This window comes from Castanea sativa, chromosome 12 (genome assembly GCF_040712315.1).
Source record: "Castanea sativa cultivar Marrone di Chiusa Pesio chromosome 12, ASM4071231v1".
In the NCBI taxonomy this organism is placed as follows: Eukaryota; Viridiplantae; Streptophyta; class Magnoliopsida; order Fagales; family Fagaceae; genus Castanea; species Castanea sativa.
The window spans coordinates 47,262,810-47,285,853 of NC_134024.1; the positions used below are offsets into that span (position 1 = coordinate 47,262,810).

Here is a 23,044-nt window from a genome sequence, read left to right on the forward strand (position 1 = left end):
TGCAAATTCAAGAGTTTAAAGATATACAAGCGGGAGTGATTGTGCTTGCTGGGAATTCAAGAAAAAAGTAGTCCGTGGACTTAGAGCTGTCACGTGATCGTGGTAGTAAGTTTCCTACTCGAGGTAGCAATAGGATGTTAGTGGTCTAAGTCGCTATTGTGTAAACTTCAATTATTTCATAGTGGATTTGTTTTACCTTGAGGATAGTTAGGTTAAATCCTCCCCAGGTTTTTTACCGGTTTAGTTTTCTAGGTTATCATATCGTTGTGTTCTTTATTTTTCCGCATTTTACAATGATATGATATATTTGTGTTAACCTAGATATGTTTAATTTGATTAAGTAATCACTTGGCTAATTAACTAGGTTAATCTGGTTGTTTTAAGGGGTCTAAAAACAAACAATTAACATATATATATATATATATATATATATATATATATATATATATATATACACATATATATTTAGGACATTTGCTAATAGATTATTTTAAGAAAGTTAATATTGGATAAAGTTTGACTACAAACTTGGTTGTAGCCAATGCCTAACACTTCTACTAAAAATATAAGCATGATTACATATTTTGAAAATCTATTAGATTAAATTTAAAAAAAAAATATATGCATGTCAAATTTCATGCTATAAACTTGATTCATAAACTTGTTTACTATTTAATCCATAAATATATTTTTTGTGCATAATTTTAGACTATAAAAATTTGAAATATAATTTGATTAATGACATAATTTTTTCTTTTTGATTTTCTGAATTTTTTTTTTAAATATGGAGTGTGTGGGGTTCTAGGATTGAGGAGTCTTAACTAAGGAATAATCATCCCAACCTAGGCTAAAAAGGGTAAACAAATTCCAAGAACTCCACCTACTAGAGGAGAATAAGAGAATCAGAATAACTGATACCCCTTAAATGCCCAAGGAGAGGAAAATAGATGGCAACGAGGATAAGGTTGGTGGGAGGAAGTTTCCTAAAGGATATACCTTCCACCTCTGCATTCAATGCCCTCCACCAACCTTATCGCTACATGAATGTGAAAATAACCCTTGAACAGTAATTTCACAGTTAGTAGCTCCTTGTACCACCTTTAGCAAAGTCTTGATGGGACAAGTATCTTGAGAAATGACTGGGGACGTACAGGTGGAGGGCTGAGATGCATGGAGGAAGCCTATAAAAGGAAGGGAACCCACTAGAAAAAGAGGATGAACAATTTCCAAGGACCAATAGATCCAGAAAGATAATAGGAACTTGTCTCGGCTAAAACCACCACAGTGGGATCTTTCGCCCGTATGACTTCTACAAGCTCTCTACTTGTACGTAGGTTCTCAAGCCCACGATAGTTTCATGCTAAACAACTCATTGTTGCTAGTGGGGCTGAACACCAGCTCCTGCCACTACAAAAGGTGTTTTCCTTCACTGAGAGAGGCTTGAAACCGTTTTTCCGGCACTTCGCTGTGGTTTGCCTCTGTACATACAATTCTTTTTTTTTCTTGAAGTTTGAGAACTTGTTGCCATTTTATCCCTAGACTTATTTCTCTCTCTATGGGTCCAAGTTGGAGATGCACGAGTAGTTTGTTGTTCGTGAACCCTAGCTTCATGAGGAGCATGTGACTTATTAAGTTGTGGTTTGTCATTTAAGCAGTCACGTGCTCTAGTGTTTTTGAGAGTACTCTTACCCGAACCCAATAACCTAGCCGCACCAAACTCCTCAGCCAAGCTTATCTCCTCATTATTTTCTTTCAAAATTAGTTTTGGTTTCAGTAGAAGTCTTTATTTCCTCAATGATTACCCCATCGGTTTGGTTTTGGAAAATCGTATCCTCCCTAATAATTGTGCCCACATTAGTACACATTGATGAGGAAAAATTTTCGGCTTCAATGCTATCATTACTGCTAGCCGTTACGCTTTGAGATTGCTCCGGTGCTTTTCCTTTTCCAAAACCATCTTTCTAGCATGGCTCATGATGAATTGGTGTACCTGAGCTCATCTTCTTCTTCTTTGCAGCATAGAATCCAGGGACCTTGATTACACTCTTTCTTGCAGCAACAAAAGGAGGTGCTCTCAGATTTGGTCCAAACTCACGCTGTTCTAGTGTGAGTGTGCCTTCATTGTCAATCCATAACTCACAGTCTTTGTCGTAGTGAGTAAGTTGCCCACACCAGTAGCACATATTAGGCAATCTCTCATACTTAAAGGAAATCCACATCTATTTTCCTTCACCCACCGATATTAGTCTTCCATGGCACAGAGGCAAGGACATGTGCAATGTACATAATTCACCTGGCTGGTTGTATTAAATGTGGTTAATTGAGTCATGTGCATCTATATGACAAAAACAAATGTAAACTTTCTATTAAAAGTTGAAGTCTAAAGCTCCGAACATGTTTGGAACAAACTTTTTCCTTTTATAAGTGTGTAATAAGTGTGTAAATTCTAGATGATCTTTATTTTTGTTCGATAATCTTACCCAATACACTAGATGGGATAAAATGAGGACACTCTCACCGGAAGCTCTATCACAACCTTTATCCACAAATGAGAGAGATATGTTGAAAAACAAATGATGATAGTGATATGAAATGGATATGGTCTAATAATAATAGCCCCACCTCTGACGAATTTAACACTTTCCCCACTGGTCATTAACTTTAACAGAGAAAAATCTTCACATTCAATGAGCACCTGTGTGAATCCAATGTCACGGCACCACCTCAGCCCATGCAGCAATGGGCAATGCTCCATAACTCAATCTGCTCATCATTTCTAAGTTGTGGCTAAGAAAAATAAAATTTTCCAAACATAAGTTTACCATGGTATGCTACCCCCATATATATATATATATATATATATATATATATATATATATATATATATATATATATATATATATATATATATTATCAATTAGCATTTTAGCAAAATTGAAGAGGTTCTCCCTTATCTTCACAAGTGCCTAATTTTCTCTTTAGCATCATAATTCACAAGTACAACAACAGATTTTTTTAATGAAATTATCTTTTTTGTTTTAATTTATATGTATTTATTTACACCATGTTTAATTTTGACCACCGTATAGTGTACTTTGAAGCAAAATGGAGAAGAATTGTTGAATGAGATTGAGCATGAGGACAGAGCAATAACCATCTATAGTTTCGTAATAGAAATATTCTCACCCGAAGAAACCTCTAACCTATTCCGTAAACAAAAATGGTTACACGGATTTATTTACAATTATTAATTTCTCTTTGTCTCTATATTTTAATCTTGAAACAATGGCTTTCAACAAAATTGGAGAAAGTAGTAACCATCTATTGAAGCCATCCAAGAAAACATTCTTTGCACACCACAAGGTCATGGAACTTGAACTGTTTGGTATATGTGTTTAAACACATGTTTTCAGTTTTTAAACAACATTACATGCAATTCCACACACTTTTTCACCCACAAGTATTTCTAAAAAAACTGAAAACTTTTGTTTAAAGTGTGAGTTTTTCTATTATGCCCTCTTATTATCTATATTATTTATCTATACCTTATGTACGATATATGTCACAAGAATTCATGACTTCTGACTTTTGTATTAACTTTAATACTTTTTTGACTCTAAACGTGATAGATTATTTATAAACATTGATCAGGACAGAAATCACAACTCTTCTCTTTCACAAGGTATTGCTTTAATTTCTTTATCTGTATTGAGACAATGTGATCTACTGTCTTACTATATAGCTTAATTGTAGATTTAAGAACAACATTTTGACCTTTGAAACTAATTTTATACTAAGAAACAAAACAACAAAAAAAGAAGAAGATGAAAATATAATTTGGTACATTATATGAGAAGTTTTGCAAGAATAAAAAGTAGTCTAAACAGAGAAAGATGTTTGTGATGTAAAACAGAAGGTAAAAACAATATTCATGGGCCCGTTCCCATCTCTGTGCTCTCTAGTAGGGGCCGAAATGGCCAAATACCATTATTTGACAAAATATTTAGTAATCTCCCACTGTTTGGAAAATATTTAAAAATCTACCATCTTTTCAAAACTCAAATTTGGAAAACTTGAGTTTGACCTATAACTTAAGTTTATGAAAAATGATTTTCATAAAAATTTGCCACATTGAAACCCGCTGACCTGTAATTAAAAAAATATAAAATGCCACGTATAACTTGAGTTTTATAAACTCGAGTACTTATTAGTTCAAAATATGTAAATCACTGACATGAATGACAAAAACTTGTGTCCCTACTTGTGGAAGAAAGACATGCATCCTTGCCTATTCTATTTATGTAACCTTTTTTTTTATGGTCTATTTATGTAACATACAAATGCCCATGTCATTCGTGTCATATACGAGTACCATGTATTATGATGTGATGTCATTGTCTTGTCACCAACCATGCTTTTGCCAAAAACTTGTGTTAGAGCGCTCACAATAAAGGAGGGATAATTGCTATAATGTTTTTTTAGCAACTAAAACACCAAGATGCAAGCTACAGCAAAGTTGTTTTAAATTACTATATCTAAAAAATATACCAACTGATGAGCTCTTGTGCATGCCTTGGCCATGACAGCACCTTGGCTGCACGCCCATGAGGGTTGCCTTGACCTTGACAGTACCCCTTGTGCATGCTTTGGCCTTGGCTGCATGCCTTGGCCTTGGCAGCACCCTTTGTGCATGCCTTGGCCTTGACAGCACCTTGGCTGCATGCCTTGGCCTTGACAGCGTGCCCATGGGGCTGCCTTGGCCTTTAGCTCAAAACTTTATATATATATATATATTATGTCTTTCTCTCTCCCCTCCTCTTTAAACAATTTTTTCTCTCTTTCTGTCTCTTCTCTCTCTTTCTTCTCTGCCAAGTGCCAACTTGTTTCTCTGTCTTTTTTCTCATTTTCTTCTCCAACCTTATCATTTCTTCTTATCCAAATCTCTGCCTCCCTCTTCCTTCATTTTTTTTTTAAAAACATTTCTTAAGCTATGGCCAAAAACATGTTTCTCTTTCTTTCAATTTTTGGTTATTGTAGTTCTGACTTCTAATGCCTGATGGTGTGTTGAAGCGTGAGGGAGAGAGAGAAGAGAGTTTTCCTTGAATTGACTCGTAAACAGAGTACTGATAAAACACAATAGAAAACTAACTTGGATATAGAAAATATTTCCAAGACTCTCAAGAAACTCATTGGAAGCTATAGGCTTGGCTCAATCATCAAAATATCCTAAAGTACTCAAGCTTCTAAAACTCAAGTGTGGATAAAAATTTAATTACCACATCAAGAGTAGGTGCTAATAGATTTTTATGGAATTCGATTTTTATAAACTTAAGTTACAAGTCAAACACGAGTTTCTAGAACTCAATTTTTAAAAATGTAATATATTGTTAAATATTTTTCAAACATTGCTATAACACTAATTATTTCCGCCAAAGACAATATTTAGTCATTTTTACCCCTACAAGGTAGGTGTTCTAAAGGGTGATGGAGACATTCCTATGATTTTTTTTTTTACCCAATGGGAAAAGAGTCCAAGAACATGTGTTCTTTTGTCCCCATAAAAGTTTGTAATCATCGGAATAAATAAATAAATAAAACGACAATTGATAAACCTTACTTGACTAGTCTTCTATTTTTTTGCTGAATACTTTACTAGTCTTATTGGGCATTAGTAGCGGTTTCTTTCAATTTTCATCATATTTTAGGATAAAACTTATTTTTCTTCCTCTTTTAGTTAATTACTTTTTTTTCCTCTCATGGCAAATTTTTTATTCTGAAGTCTAAATCCTATTCCATTTAAATATTATGTATTCATTCATTTTTTATTATTCTATTTACTTTTCAAAACACTTACTTTACTTTATCACAATTACAAAAGTACAAAGATAATAAATATATGTTTAGGAAATGAATAATGCTCTCTAAAGATAAAGAGAAATTGTAGTTAAAACCTATTTTGAGAGGAAAATTGGTAAACTGATGTAGTAAGATTTTGTGTTTTTTAATTTTAGTTACCCATATTTACTCCCTTGCCCTTCTTTTAAGTAAAATGCTAACAATGCATTGCCCAACTTTGTAAACTTCCCAAGCTGCATCAAGATTTCTATTGGCATGACTATCAACAAAGACAGTCAGACGTCATGCATTCAGCCATTCAAGATAAGGATGAGAAACCAAGACAAGAAAGTCAACATCATGACATTGAGAGCCACTACAACTTTCCACAAACCCAACTAGTGGAGCAACATGCGTCATATAATTCATAAATGTAAAGGGACCATGTCATAGTCAACTTATTGCTATTAGTCATACTTTCACTGTTTTTCTCCTTTTTCTCACCATTAAAGAAACCATGAAAAGTTCATAGTATACTCTGCTTGCCCTCAAGTTTCAGTACATCATGGAAATTACCTCTCATCTCCTTGCAATTGCAGGGGCTTTTGTACTGGTACTATTGTACAATCTATGGAGGCTGAGAATTGGTAGTCACAAAAGTAAGGGTATGTTGGCCCCGGAGCCATCAGGTGCGTTGCCAATCATAGGTCACCTTCACAAACTAGGTGGCCAAAACCCAATTGCCCGAACCTTGGCAGCTATGGCTGATCAATATGGTCCCATATTCACGATCCGATTTGGTATGAAAAGTGCAATTGTTATTAGCAATCATGAGGCTGTCAAGGATTGTTTCACTACAAATGACAAGGCTTTGGCTGCACGTCCAAGGTCTAGCCATGGAAAGTACCTTGGCTACAACTATGCAGGATTTGGGTTCATCAACTATGGAAAATTCTGGCTCAAGATGAGAAAGATAACCATGCTAGAACTCCTCTCTAGTCGTCGGCTTGAGACACTAAAGAATGTGCAAGATACTGAGGTCGACAATTTGATTAAAGATTTGTACACTCTTTGCATGAGCAAAGAGCACAACAACCAAGCTAAGGTGGTGATTAGTGAGTGGATTGAGCGTTTAACCTTCAATATAATTACTAAAATGATTGCAGGGAAAAGATACGTTGGAAACTTGAATGATGGGAATGACGGAGAGGCACAAAGAATAGGGAAAATTATTAAAGAGTTCATGTATGTATCTGGGGTCCCTGTTGTTTCGGATCTTGTTCCATTTCTAGGAGGGCTTGAATATTTTCTGGGCCAAGTAAAATCCATGAAGCGAATTGCAAGGGAATTGGACACTCTAGTTGGAAGTTGGGTTGAAGAACATGCTATGAGGAGGGCGGAAAGTGAACGAATTGACAAACCGGACTTTATTGATATCATGTTATCTGTAATTGAGGATGACGGCATGTTTGGCCATACGCGTGAAACCATTATCAAGGCAACAGCATTGGTATGTTTTTGGTTATATTTTATTATAAAAAGTGTTATACCCACAACATTTTCACAACAAATCTTAAATGGCAATTAGTTACTAGTTTTTATCTGCGCTCACTACTAACATTACTTGTTTACCTACCACAAACAGTTTGCCATCTAGAATTTTGTTTGAAAATATTGTGCCACTATCTTTACTCTTATTATAAATCATAATCATATATTGCTGAAATTATCCATCGATAAATAAATAAACTGCACAAACTACTAATAATTGAGTCTTGCTAAAGACCTCTTGTCCACTACAGTTTATAAATTAGTTTATTTATTCTTGTCTTGTATTGAAAGATTAATATTTTAAAAAACATTTGCATGATCTATGTTATTCCTTGTTGAGAATAAAGACAATGTACAGAAGTTAGATGCTTTCAGAATATAATGACACAATATTCTCTTTTCTTACATTTATGGTGGGTTTCACGGCTTATTTCATAATAGAGTCCACCATAAATGTGAGATGAGGACATAATATATCACCATACTCTGGAGTCCAAAAGCACCTAACAATTTTCCATATAAATAGTATACACTAACAGTAACAGTCTCTAAGGCATCCTTGATCCATATTACTATAAATTTCTCCTTTTTTATGTCCATCTTTAGGATAGGCTAATAACATCCCACAACATAATTAATCAACCAAGCTTTTATTGTGTCTTTGACTTATATATGCTCATTCTAATATATTAAATAATCAGACCATAGTTTCTTTTATCTACAAAGAAAAATACTCTATAAAGAAACTCTGCTTTCTAAGTGTGGTCTCAATTTCATGTAGAATCTCATCTTGGCTGGGTCCGACACTACATCTCTTAACTTGACATGGCTCTTGTCTATATTATTGAACAACAAGCACGCTTTGAAGCAAGCCCAAGAAGAGCTCGATCTCAAGGTTGGTAGAGAGAGATGGGTGGACAATCATGATATCAAAGACCTAATTTACCTCCAAGCCATAGTGAAGGAAACCTTGCGCTTGTACCCACCAGGACCCTTAGCAGTTCCACATGAAGCCATGGAGGATTGTCATGTATGTGGCTATTATGTTCCAAAGGGTACTCGTGTTTTTGTCAATGTGTGGAAGTTGCACCGAGATCCAAGGATTTGGGATGACCCAGATAAATTTATTCCAGAGAGGTTCCTCACAAAACATGCAAATATAGATGCTTCAGGGCAACATTTTGAGTTCGTACCATTTGGGTCTGGTAGACGATCTTGCCCAGGTTACACATTTGCCTTGCAAGTATCTCACTTGACACTAGCTCGATTACTTCAGGGATTTGAGTTCACGACACCATTGAATATGCCAATAGACATGACTGAAGGCTTGGGCATTACCTTACCCAAGGCAACTCCCCTTGAAGTTCTTCTCAATCCACGCCTTGCTCCGGAACTCTATCAATGACAAACATAAATATAGACTATGCTTGACTAGAGTACATGTTTTTAATAAGCTTTCACGCTTCGAGAGTCTTATAACTTAATGACATTGCCTAACCTTTTTTACTAGGAGAATCATTAGGTAGTCATATTGTGGTACTTTCCTGTACATGTTTTTGTTGTGTTGTGTTTCTTTTTCTATATCTTTTTTTTTTTTTCCCCTTATGAAGTAATCTATTGTCACTACAACAAAGTTTGCTATTTTCAATGACTGAAACCGTAAAAAAATAAAGTATTTTCCATAGTTTAAGTGACTGTTGAGAACCACAACTAAAAACTATGTCGAAATTTTTTTTTTTCTATAGCCTATGTGACAGTCAAAAAATGTGATTTACCTTTATCAATAGTTATCAAATGTATTAAAAACCGTTGAAACATATGTTGTCTTAAGGTAAATTTCAACAGTTTGAAACCGTTGAAATAAGTATTTTTTTAAAAAATAAATAAATAAACAAATTTGGATGCAGTCCTTCACATGATCAAAATTTAATAACCTGATTCAAAAATAAACATAAGTACAATTGTGCAATTCCAAATTAAACTATCCATTCTCATAAAAAAACTAAAGCACCAGTCAAATTTTCAAGTATTCAAATAGTAACAAGTTTTCAAAATGGCTAATTACAAGAAAAAAATTGAAAACCATTATGCTCCATCAATTATCCTCAAGTTACAGATACATGGAGATGTGTCACTTCGCCACTTCCCAACAAGAAGGCTAGGCCCATGACAAAAGCTAGTATCATTGAAAATAAAGATGATGCATCCTTTTTTCATGTACTTCCCCGTAGAGGACACCCCATCCCTCCTCCCATATTTTCCTTACTCCATAAAACACATACATCCACTCTAACAAGTGCATATCCACCCAATTTGCTCTAGGTTTCATTATAGATGTTAATCCATTGTGTGCATCAAGGACAACCCGTAAATCACATAAAATTAGGTAAGACTGAAGTGAGGAGCTACCTAAATTTTATTAACCACACAATCTTTATGTTAAATCATATAGAAAGTGAATCACATACCTGTATTTCACCTTTATTCCCAGCAGTGATATTTGAGATTGTCCAACAAGCTTCTTTGTTGATGCAAGAAAGCACTTGGTTGTCAATTACAAACTGGAAAATAAATAGCAAAGTTACTTTGTTGCCATCTATAGGGAAGACACACAGCACTTTCATTCAAAATGTATTCTTGAGAGAGAGAGAGCAAAATATGGCTTGTTTATTAATTATATGGTCTTCTAATGCATGCTTATCAAAGAAAAAATTTATTTTCTTTCTTATCCTAGTTCAACAGAATCTGAAATACGGTTTGGAAGTATATTGTACTAAAGTAACTATTTTGTAGCCCCCAATTAATTCACACCAAACACGTAGAGCGTACGAAATTAAGATAAGCCAAAGGCAATACAAAAAGAAGTATTAATCAATCTCAGTACACAATACAATAAACCTCCACAGTTTATTGTTTAACTACCATATTAGATAAAGCTTCACACAAAATGAGCAAGTAACTAAATATAACTAACATAATAGATCAGGCTTCACACACAATGAGCAAGTCAGTGGAGCAAGAGAATCAATAAGTGCACTACGAATATTGATAATGTAAATGAAGTCAAATTGGCACAATAAAATACCAAGGTCTCACATTCTCCACAAAAAAAAAAAAAAAAAAAAATACTACGGTTTTAGGAGAATAATTTATCTTAGATTTAAGTAGCTAAAGATTCAAACAGTAATACTCTAAGTGGCCATTTGTAACACATTTAAAACTACCACAACTGATTCTACCACTAATAGTAATAGGGGAAAATATTAAAAAGTAGGTCCAAGCAGCTAAATTTTCAAACAGCAAAACTGTAAATGGCCATTTGTAACACAGCTCAGCACCCTGCAAAAAAAACATTCCAGCTGCAAGTAATAAATAAAAGAGAAAACAGACAGAAAATAAAGTTGATCCTTTAGATGATGATGTAGGGCCTTTCTAAACTCTGAGAGAATGCCTTAGTTAAAAAATGCAGAGGTCATGATTTTTTTTAATGGGCAATTAGTCAAGTCTTTCAATTCTTTTAATGGGCATTGGATTTTTTTTTTTTTTTTTTTTCTATTAAAAAGTTACACACCAAGTTCGTATTGAACTTATGACCATACCCCCCACCTCATTGTTTCAACAAGAGGAGATGCCAACTTTTTTTCCCCTAAGTGAAGATGCCGGGGATTAAACCCTGGAGGTATGCCCTCCACTAGGTGGGGGTGCCAATAACCTAAAAATTGATACCAAGCTTGTCTCAACCAGCACTGAAACCTAAAAATATTCTCAAAGATTGTAATATTTCATCCAATTTCCAAAATTCTTCCAAATTTTGTGACAGGTTCATCAGGATCAAGCAAAGCGAATAATGTTATGTTGAATTTCCAAGATTTCATCAACTATTCTGTTTCTAGACAAACTTCTTTTTTAAAAAAATGGCAAGATTCAACCTAGACCAACTTCCAATTAGTTCTGAAAACCAAAGAAGGCCTTTTGTATTTATTTCCTATCCCAAAACTACACTTGCAAGAGATGCATATTAATCATAACCATTGTGCATTTATTGTGACCATTTCCACATCCAAATATTTTCTTAAAGAATGTGGTGATCATAACAACAGGAAAACTCATTCACTCATGCCAAAATTTATCATATATAACAAACTAGGAGAATTTATGAAAATAGCTTGAGGGTTGCTAAGTAGTAAAAGAAAGTTAAAAAAGCATGCTTAGCAATTAAGCTTGGAAAGACCTGAACTCTAATCCTCTGAAATGAACTAAGCCAATTATAAGAAGTAGAACAACTCTGATCTCAGCATTCCTTCAGTACTAGATGGGATTAAGATAGTTTGCAAATCTACCTGTCATCAAGATAGAGAAGAAAAAAGATGTTATAAATTTACTTCTTACAGTAAAAATCAGCAACATTTTAACAAACCAAAAATACTAATATTTCAACAGGTAAAGCAACTTCAATCCTACATATCTTTTCTGCCATTTAAAAAAAGAAAAAGACAGGGGCAGGGAGAAATGAAACCTTCAATTTTTTTCCTTTAAGCTTTTACCCCTGTGAAGCTCCTAGTTCCCAGTTCCCACCCTTTATATCTTTTTTTTTTTTGGGATAAATCACCCTTTTCATCTTTGCTCTTGTTCAAACAATGTTAGAATTCGAGCAGCATTTTATGCCCCCTTAAATAAAGACATTCAAAGTTGCTTTTCTTTCTTTCTTTTTTCTTTTTTTTTGAGCGAAAAGACATCTCCATTATGTAACAACTGACAAACTATTTGTTCCAAGGGTGATGTTCCTTTATTATAATTGTTCTGAAGTTCATTCATACAGTAGGCCCTGTTTCATTCACTTTTGTGCTATTTGATTATCAATGTTTTTATTGATAATTTTTCTTACTTCACCATGCTTTTAAAGAGAAGTGATATACTGTTTTTTTTTTTTTTTTTTCATTTTCTTTTCCTATAGATTTGATACTGTTTAATAAGTTTCAAACTATTTGCTTCATCCCAGGAACTTCCATTGCTGTCAGTTCAACACAGTTTGCATTAGAGTTGGACCTGTTGGTTGGAAGAGCAGCATTTGTATTCCCCGTTGCCAATATTACAACTTGCATAAGAAAAAAAAAAAGAAAAAAAAAAGGCCAATTACGAAAATTGAGAATGATGTCCAGCTTCTAATTCATTTCTGGCTTATATGTAAAAGAAGAAAACAATCAATAAGACTCATGCCATCTTTTAATTTTCAATACAAAGCCATTTATGGAACAATTGACCACATTGATTCCTCTTTTTTTCATTCTTTTTTTATTACTCTTTTTTCTTAATTCCAAACTGACATTCTTAATTTGTGTTTAGGCTGATGTAGATGGGAATGGAACAATTGACCACATTGAATTTATCACTGCTACAATGCATAGACACAAGCTAGAAAGAGAAGAACATCTTGTGCAAGCCATCAAGCATACAATATACAAAATAGAGGTACAGGCTGCAGCAGTTACTATAGAATAGAATAAAAAATTTAGCACATTTTGAATGATTACAGGATGATCTGGTCTATAGCCAGCACCTACATTCAATGTGCTTGCCCAGTAAAGCAATAAGTTAAAAACCAATGAAATGATCAAGAAAAGTGGTCTTCAATTATAGTTCTAAAATGAATTTAGTCTCAAGAGTGGGTTCTCAATACAAGCCAAAACTGACCAAAGAACTTATTTCTACTGACATTCTAAGGCCGGAGACAGGTACTCATATCTCCATAATTAATTCACAATAAATAGAACTAAAATATATGGGTTTGTCAAGAACTAGCATATGGGTTTTTCTTAGTGTCCACTGCAAAAGAATTTATTCTAGAACCATAAGCAAGGCAATAATAATTCATAGTGATGAGGTCACAGCTACTACGATTCATCACAAACTTGGTCAAAATTCAAAAACTGACAAATTAAAAATTAGAACCACAATAAGCATGAAACTCAGCTAAAGAACTTACCAAGCAATTGTAATTTGAACTCATAGACGTTCTAGCTTTCAATCAATCCTATAGATAGTGAAATTTGAACTCTCCTTGACCATTCATTGAGCTGAACTCCCAAAACACCTGCAATCACGTTGAAAGCACGCAATACACAAAACCCACAAATTCAATTTTGACATAGCATTTCAAATTCAAGAACAAAAACCACAAAAGTTGAAAATCTTCCAAGCGAATAACATAGTATGGACAAAATTCAAGTCCAAGCAAAAACAAACTGATCATAAATAAGTTTTTAAAATAACGAAATCGAAAGAAATAGAAAAAAAAAAAAAAAAACCTATGAAAAGCTTGCAGCTGAGAGAGAGTGAGGACAAGAGCGAGATTTAGAGAGAGAGGGAGAGACAGAGAGTGAGAGAGAGCAAGAGCTAGAGAGAGAGTGTGAGCGAGAGCGAGATATGGAGCTACTTATATAAGTTCCGTGTTTTTATTTTCGACATTTTTCAACCCATTGATAAAAAATATTTAATTTCTTTTTTTCAACATTTCTCCCACTGTTTATGTAAATTACTCATATTTAATTTTTTTTACCACTTATTTTAATAGTCATGCCAACTGTGGAAACAAATATATGAATTTTTCAACAGTTGAGTGCAAATGTAGAAGTTAAGGGTGCATTTGGATATCGCTTATTTTGTTGAAAATTGAAAACAATAAAAAAAAATTTCAGTTACTGTTTATTAATGAAAATAGCATTTGCATGATTGCATTGTTCATGTACCATGAACGGTGCAAAAGGCACTGGAATTTAAAAAAGAAAAAAAAAAAACCAAAAACGCAAACGCAAAGAGGAAACGCGCAAGCCAAACGCAACCTAAAGGCTTTTATCAACGTTTTTAAATGACTCTGGATAAAATTATGTTGAAAAATCTTAAGTTTGTTGTAGTGTGTACGTTGCTTTTAGTGCATTTAGTTTTCTTAATTTGTACTCCAAATAATTTCCTCTCCACTACCTAAGAGTAGGACATATCATTCAAACATTCAGCAATATCAAGATGAAGGAAATTGATATCAAACCTATCATCAACCCCTTGTGCATCTTGTATAGTTCCAATTTGCACGTATGTTTCCCAGGGGAGAATCATTGTGCCTCCCAGACAACGACTTTGTAGGTTGTAAAGTTGTCCACGGTTAGTGCCTTGATTTGTGAAAAAATAGTAATATGATTCCCAAATGTGATCACTTCAGCCACCATCTATTGAGAAATCTACCCATATTTGTTACTTGAATTAAATCATTGAAAGAACTTATGGAATAGCTAAATAACTCAATATCATGGCTGTAGAGAATAGAACATGAAAAGAATTCCCGAGTAAAAGCTTAAACAGAAGTTAGAAATCAATTGCAAATCATGTTGATTGTCTTGAAGCATATGCCAATTAAAATTCACTTGCGGGCTCTAGCAATTGAAGTTGCAGCCACTTAGTTCAATGAAATAATAGTTAAGTACAATTATTCATAGAATAAATCTTCATCACCAAACAAGGAACCACATAATAGCAAGGGAGAATCAAACTATGGAACTATCACTTACTCAAATTGAACTCAAGATCGATAAAATTTGGTAGGAATAGGTGCTGCCTAGTACAATAATTGTTCTTTTCTTTTCTATTCAATTCATGTTTTAGCTATCTAAAATGTTGGCTGCTATATAGTGTATGATTCTGGAAGAATTGGGCAGCAATTGATTGCAAATTAGATAGTTGCATGGGGAAGCAGGAGGTGGTGTGAGGGAAGGCTGGTGGTGTTATGATAGAAGCAAGCGGTGTCATGGCTGGAAACTTAAAATTTTATTTGCAAAGTGGTCCTTAAATTTCTACTAAATTGCACTAATTCCTTGCTTTTCAATATTTTCTGCAACAGCGCCATTATTTACCTTACACATTATTCAAGTAGACTTCTTTTATTTTAATATCCATTTACGTCATGACAATTATTAATAAGATGATGCAGGCATAATTAGTCATTAGGTTTAGAGGTGTGGGATATCACATCCTTCCCTTCTTAACAATTCATAATGGTGAGTAAAGTAAATCACAAAACATAGTAGAATCTCATGTCAAGTCATTTATGCACATTACAATTCCTTATCTTGTAATACTAACATCATACGTAGTCTAAGACACACGCTTTCAAGAGAAGTTAATTCATGGAAAAAAAAATGATACAATACAATATGCATATATCTAAGTTGGTATGAAAATTGATGGTCTTGTCATAACATCATTAATTCAATCCAAGAATAGATTTTGAGGACTCTTTCATAGTCCAAACAATTTTCATAATGTCATTACAATCAAATGGATATACTAGGAACATATTAAAGTCGAAACAAACAGAAACAAAAATAATTCACTCGTCAAAATTCTAGCATCCAACACAGTTACGATGTTTCAAGAAGTAATACACAGCAAATTTTGCATTTGTACACTCTTTAAGTGTTGATCTTTAAAGCCAGATACGAAGACAGGGTAGCTTAGGGTAGACAAGTAAGATACAACTCTTCAGAGGTGTTTGAATTGTTTGATCATTGCCTTTTATCTGATGTCTGCTAGCAGTTTTAGATATCTTGAATTTATGAAAGCATGCTTAATACTGCTACGGTGTTACAGGTTTTATTATTTGCACTATGATTCCTACTACAGTGAGTAAATATGACTTGTTTGATTTCTTCCATTGGTAGTGTGATATGATGAGTAAAGGAGATGTCTTATCTTTTATGGCAATTTACGATTATCAAGAATATTATAAGTATGTCTTCCTCTTTTCTAGTACAAGTGAACTTATGAGATGCCTTAAGTAAGCTATTGTGTGGAGATAATATTTTTATACTTCAATGGCACATGATCCATTGGTTTTGAAATGTAGGACAATGATTATATTGTTTACTTGAAATTGCTTATCAATACTTCTTAATTGTGATGGTGGAAGATCTGATACTGCTTGTTATGCAATGATAGAAGCTCTCATACTACTTGTTATGCAATAACACTCGAGTATCTGAATAAAAACTGTAAAGCTGAATAAATCAACGGGCACACGCATAGAGCATACAAGAAATTTATGTGGTTCAATAAATTGTCTACCTCGCTCATATGGAGAGAGAGAGAGAGAGAGAGAGAGAGAGAGAGATGAAACCTACTATGCTCAATAATAATTTTAACGTTCAAACGCAAAAGAACTATCAAATTACCCTTCCTCTAAGAATATTTTTCTCTATTAGGAGAACTTTTTCTAAGAATCTTCTCATCTTTTAAAATAACTCTTCTTCTAAGAATCTTCCTTTCTCTCAGGAGAACTCTTCTGAAGAGTTTTCTCACCATATCAAAGAAGCCATGGGCCAAATCCACCTAACCTTTTACCATGCTCTCTATGTATAAGCCTTCAAATCCTATTTCTAAGTAGATAATAAGTATTAATTACTTCTCCAACAAGGATTAGATTTTCATTCCAAAAAAAAAACCCTAAAAATGTAACCAAGTCAACTTTCCCTTCACACCAAGAAAAGCCAAACAGGTAACCATGTCCAAATAGAAATTTAAGGCAATTCTATCAACAAATATCCACTTTTACTCAAAACTCCTTCAAGTTATCTTCCTTCTTGGTCACGATAGCATTGCCTTCATCTAAGCAAAGCTTTTATTGAGAAAAACAATCATCGTCTCTACAGCCAAATTTGTCTGCACCTATGTTGACCACTGCAAATTTGTTAAAAAAATATGCTTCGCTACTATAACAAAGAATTGATACCATTTTTTAAATAATGTAAAAACATAATCAAAATTGTCTTTACAAAATAAAGACGTGCCTTTGTAGAGTATTTATCAATGAAAGTGGCAAAGTATTGAACACATTCATGAGAAGAAATTGAAACTCGCCTCCAAATGTCCGCAACAACGCAGTCAATAACACCCATACTGGTAGTATATGCTACTACGATGAACCCTAGAAGTAGGACACCCACCCCAATACACGTTCTATTTTTTTTTTGCTGAATAATACATGTTCTATTTGCACCTATATATTTTTGTTCAGCTTATTAATTTCAAATTGTTATGCGTGTTTTGCCGTTTTGGAGAGATCTCATTTAGGGGGGGCAGCTTTATTAAAATATGACTAAGCTAAGAGGTACAAATGGAGGTTGATCTTCGAATTACATGCACTTGTGTGTCTTAACACTTTCCCAATCATGTACCCTAACTCTGAATTCATAGTCTATTTCAATTAGACTTAGATAAGAGTGGTTCCGATACCTATAACTAAGAGGCGATCCTATCTCCCGACTTATAATTAAGGTTCATTACTGCAATCTAATCTTCGGAGCTTTCCACCATTTCTTATTCGGAATGTGTTGTTGGAAGTTTGATAGGGGCTATCAGCTATGGTTCCTCAAAGGCTGAAACTATGGACACATGTTCAAAACATTTTAGTCTCTACGACTCATTTGTCCAACCCCATTTTTACATAATTCTCCCTCTTCCTTCTAATGGACATTGCTCCTTGTTTTTTTTTTTTTTTCCACTAAATTACAAATTACTCCCTCTAATTTAACTTTTAAATTTATTCAATTCAATCCTCCGATGATCTCCCAAAATGACGTAATTTTAATTTTATTTTTTAAAATTTTGAAAAAAAATCCAAAAAAACTAATGAAAACATTTAAAAAAAATTAATACAGTAATTAATTTTTCGATCTCTATCTCATCCAAAAAAATAAAATCTTTTCAAAAAAATAAAATAAAATACAAAGGAGTAGACGGTAGTACTAGTAGTAAATTAAAAGATTAATAGGTTGGAGAAAATACATAGTATAAAGCTAAGAAAGAAAACTAAAGTAACGGACGGTTTTTCATCTCACCTCTGGTCAAAAGAATTGTGAAGAGAATGTAGTTCCTTCAGCAAAGCCAATCCATCCCCATTTGTAAATGGACGGCCGAGATGAAACGCTCCCACAGTTGATCATGCTTTCGTACGCTCCCTTCTATAATTGGATGGTTGAGATGAAAGATAGCATTTTCCATCACAATTCTCTTAGATCTCCGACCTTCTCGCACATAAACATTATCTGAGCAACGAAGATTGAAAAGTGAGAGTTGGCACCGTGTCTGTTTGAAATCAGTTTCGTGTACCCTTGTGTGAAATTTTGAAAATATTACAAGTCAATAATAAAAAAGTGAGAAAGATAAATTTTTCTTTTCAATTTGGTTTTGAATAGGAGGGTAAAAAAGTTAAAGGGATAAAAAAAACCCACTCATTTGGTTTACAAGAAAAGTAAAAAGATTGAAAAAATAGATTATATAATTTTTTTCTCATTCTCCTATTAAATAAATTTTTAATATATATATATATATATATATATATATATTATTAGGAAAAAACAAAACTAGAATTGGGTACATTAAAAAAAAAAATCAACATGTAAAAAGTAGGGGAAAGAGTAGAGGTAAAATGGTAATTATCACCATTAGTCCCTCATCTTTTCTCATATTTTCTCTCTAATTTGTGGGAATAAAAAAGTGGTAGGCTCAGGATGAAAACTCTCACACCTCCTATTTTTTACCTTCCAAAATCATTCCAACCAAACACCTCCTCCCCCTTTTCATAAATTAATTTTATTTCATATACCCAACTCTCTTTTATTGTACTAAAATTATTTTTGATAAAACCAAACAAATATGAATAAGTACACTTATTACTATTATCAAATATCAAATATAATAAAAGTACGTTTGGTACACTAAATGGAAATTACATTAGAAATAATAATCTTTATTACTAAGAATAATGTAATGGAATAACTATTACTGACTTATTGTCCATAAGTTTGGTTGTTATGTATGAAAAGCTTGTAAAAGATAGTGTATAAGGAAAATTTATATTTTTGGAAATATATTAATTTTAAGACCTATTATGTGTTCTAAAAAATAGTTGTTACATCTATTTTAAAGAAGAATGGTTATTCTTCAACTTAAAGAATAGTTATTCCTTTGTAATAATTAATTCATAAAATAAAGATGCAACCAAATAACCGAATTACTATTACATATGAATAGTTATTCCATTTCAAGGCTATTACACCATGCTAAACATACCCTAATATTATATAACATAAGCAATGCAACCTGTAAGCCACAACAAAACATATAGAAAGTTGGCGTTATCTAATGACTCAAAGGTCAAAAACATAAATTGATATACACTAAACACGCTCATCTCAATTATAAGCACAGTTAGAAATACCACTGCACACAATACACCAATGACTAAGCTGGAAAGAGAAAAGGCGGCGGTTGTTGAGTGGAGGTTGGAAGCCTGAAGTGGAGTACGACTATAACTCAAATGGTGATTGGGGGTGGCGAATAGGCAATTTGTGAATGAAAGTGTGCAACATTGATGTCATGTTATCCATAACTGAGGATGATGGCATGTTTGGCCATACGCATTAAATCATTATCAAGGCAACAACATTGGTATGTTTTGGTTACGTTTAATATGAGAAGTGCTACTGATTTTTATCTAAGTCTACCATTGATATCACTATTTACTAATGACTAACTATTGCCACCTAGAATTTTTTTTGAAAAATATTTTGTCCTTATTTTACTATTTTATTATGAGTCTTAATCATATATTGTCACTTGAGTTGTTAAACAAAATATACATGAACTAGTATTCCAACTCACTTATAAACAAAATATGTCAAACTGAGTTAATAAACAAAATATACATGAACTAGTATCTCAGCTCAGATATAAACAAATAGGAGTGAAATAGGAGAGTGGGAGTGGCAGGCAATAGAGAGAGAAATAAGATTGTTAGGGTTTGCGAGGTAATTAGGTTTTATATAGGAAGAGCCAAATAGCAGAAAAAAATTAAATAAAAAATATTAATTATATAATATATTTTTAAATATATATAATTTAAATTTTAAATATACAGGTGGGTCAAATTGGGTTAGGTGGGTTTGTGATTGTTATGACCTGAACCCATCTCGATCTACTATTAAAAGAAATTTGGTAACTCAACCCAACTCATCAACCTCCAAAAACCAACCCAACCCAGCGGGTTGCATTAGGTCGGATTGGTTTTGGTGGGTCGGTAGGTTGGCTGCACACACATAGGTGGAAGAATCTGATATCAAGAACTTAAACTACCTCCAAGCCATTGTTAAGGAAACTTTACGCCTATATCCATCAGGTCCTATCACAAGATTGCGTGAAGCTATGGAAGATTGTAATGTTGGTGGCTATTATGTTCCTAAGGGCACTCGTTTGATCATCAATATATAGAAGCTGCAACGAGACCCCGTGTGTGGTCGGACCCATCTAAATTCAAACCAAAGAGATTTATGACAACAGATGCAAATGTTGATGTCAGGGGCCAACATTTTGAGTATATTCCATTTAGTTCTGGTAGAAGGTCATGCCCAGGAATTACATTCGGCTTGCAAGTTGTTCATTTGTCACTGGCTTGTTTGCTTCAAGGATTCAATATCATGACTATGGGTGGTGTAGAGGTGAATATGAGTGAAGGTTCAGACTTGACGTACCAAAAGTAGATCCACTAAATGTCATTCTCAAGCCTCGTCTTCCTAAGAGCATCCACATTGAATAGGGCATATGGCAAATGTAAACTCAATTTGCAATTTAAGCCCAAAAACAACACTCCATCGATTATGGTAAAACCCAACAATTGCAAATTTTTTTGCAATTCATCTACAGTGTAATTCTAAATGTAGAATGCACTGTAGCTGAATGGTAAATAAAAATAGTATTATTTAATTCTCTCTCTCTCTCCTCTTTTTATTAAACAATTCCTATTCTCTCTCTCTCTCTCTCTCTCTCGTTATTTCTCTACTCTATTCCTTCTCTCTTCAATCTTCAGACCCAAAACCCATAAACACCACACCACAACGAGCCACCACACCACGGCAGATTAACCTGGCTGACGGCGGCGATGTGGCTTGGTTTCTCTCTCTCTGGTTGACAGCGACAACATGGATCGGTGTTGGTTTGGATTGATTGGGTTGGATTTTTGGAATGGGTTTTGGAGTGGCAATTGGGTGGTTGAACGAAATCAGGGTGTGTTCGCCATAGGTCTGAGTTTGCCGGCGTAAATTTGGGATTTGCTCACTGTGGGTTTGGGTTTTGCTTGCCGTGGGTCTTTTTTTTTTTTTTTTTTTTTTTTTGGGTGGTGGGTTTTGCTCACAGTCATGCTCTTCAGTGGTGGTGGCGGCGGCAATGGGTTGTGGTTAAAGTTTGTGTTCACGGTGGTTGCTAGGTATGTGATGTAGGTTGGTTTCAAGTTCGACAGATCACAGTGGATCGAGGTGTGGTTGAGGTGTCACAGGTGTGGGTCCTGGTGGATCATGGTGTGGTTGAGGTGTGGGTCACAGTGGTTGTGGGTTCTGTCGTTTTGGTGGTGCTGGGTGGAGGTGGGTTGCTGTGTTTTTTTTTTTTTTGGTGGTGTTGATGATCGGAGAGGGTGGTGTTGATGGTTTAAGTTTTTTTTTTTTTTGGTGTTGACGGTAGATTATGGGTCGCTGGTGGTGGTGGTGGTGGTAATGTCAAGTGTGTGTATTGCAACGGTGGTGGTGATTGTGGTTTTGGAACAGAAAGAAAGAGAAAGAAAGAATAAATAATGTGTTTTATTGTAAATGATGGTGATTGTTTGATATATTATTTTATTGTGTAGAAATAATATTTTAATGAGTAGAATAGGAAAATAAAAGTTTGGATGTGGAAGTATTGTAAAATTGTATTGTATAATTGATAAAGTGACTTTTTGAATGGTAAAATAGGATGGAATTAGGAAAAATGAATGTGGATGCTCTAAGGAGCTCTACTAATGACTTTGAAGCTACTTCTTTGGGAAGTTTATTATTGTGAAATATACATGTCATAGTTGAAGTGTAAAAAAAAAATTGGCAAAAATGCACTTTTCGTCTCTACATTTTAGGTCAATTCTCACTTTGATCCCAAAATTGATTTTGCTACTAAAGTAGTCCCTAAAAAAAGAAAATCGATTCTATTTTAGTTCTTGCCGTCAACCCACTAACGGAAACCTACTACGTGGCAGATGGAGTGCATAAGTGGCATGTTAGATGCTAACGTGGCTAATAAAATAATATTAAAAATACCACGTCAGCATCCATGTCAACATTTTAATAAATAAAAAAAGCCACCTCAGAAAATTAAATAATAAAATAAACTATTTTAAAAAACCTTAAATCTATTTTTTTTCTTTTCATTATTAAAATTAAAATTAAAAAAAAAAAAAAACCTACTTTGTATAAATTTTTTATCTTTCTTTTTCTTCTTCCTTTTCAATTCCAGATCCTTTCTCTCTTCCTCTTTCTCATGGTGCATGTTTGTGTTTGTATCTTCCTTTTTTCAAGCTCTTGATCCCTCACTCTCTCTTAATCTCTGACTTTTTTCTCTCTCTCTAAACCCGACTCTCTCTCCCTCTTTGTTGTTTGATCGGTGATGGTGGTGTGGGTTTGATTGGCAATGGTGGAGTGGGTTTGATTTGGTTTTTATGGGTTTCCATGGGGCCAGGATTTTTCAGCTTGATCGGCGATGGTTGTGTGAGTTTGATCGGGTTGTTTTGGGTTTCCGTGGGGCTGGGTATTTT

At 34.0% G+C, this 23,044-nt stretch overlaps 1 protein-coding gene and 1 long non-coding RNA gene across 2 annotated transcripts; one reads left to right on the forward strand and one right to left on the reverse strand.

Annotated features, from left to right (window-relative positions):
- The first annotated feature begins 6,263 nt into the window (after positions 1-6,263).
- Positions 6,264-9,019, forward strand: LOC142619802 (cytochrome P450 CYP82J17-like). The gene is made up of 2 exons (XM_075793089.1): positions 6,264-7,345; positions 8,168-9,019. Exons 1-2 carry the CDS (start codon positions 6,401-6,403, stop codon positions 8,789-8,791), a joined length of 1,569 nt encoding a protein of 522 aa, XP_075649204.1. The 5' UTR covers positions 6,264-6,400; the 3' UTR covers positions 8,792-9,019.
- On the reverse strand, positions 8,643-13,789 carry LOC142619803 (uncharacterized). Its single transcript, XR_012841579.1, has 5 exons — positions 13,692-13,789; positions 13,370-13,477; positions 11,618-11,726; positions 9,855-9,947; positions 8,643-8,781 (listed from the first exon to the last, which is right to left on the reverse strand). It is a non-coding gene; the product is annotated as an uncharacterized LOC142619803 (long non-coding RNA).
- Between the last annotated feature and the right edge of the window lie 9,255 nt (positions 13,790-23,044).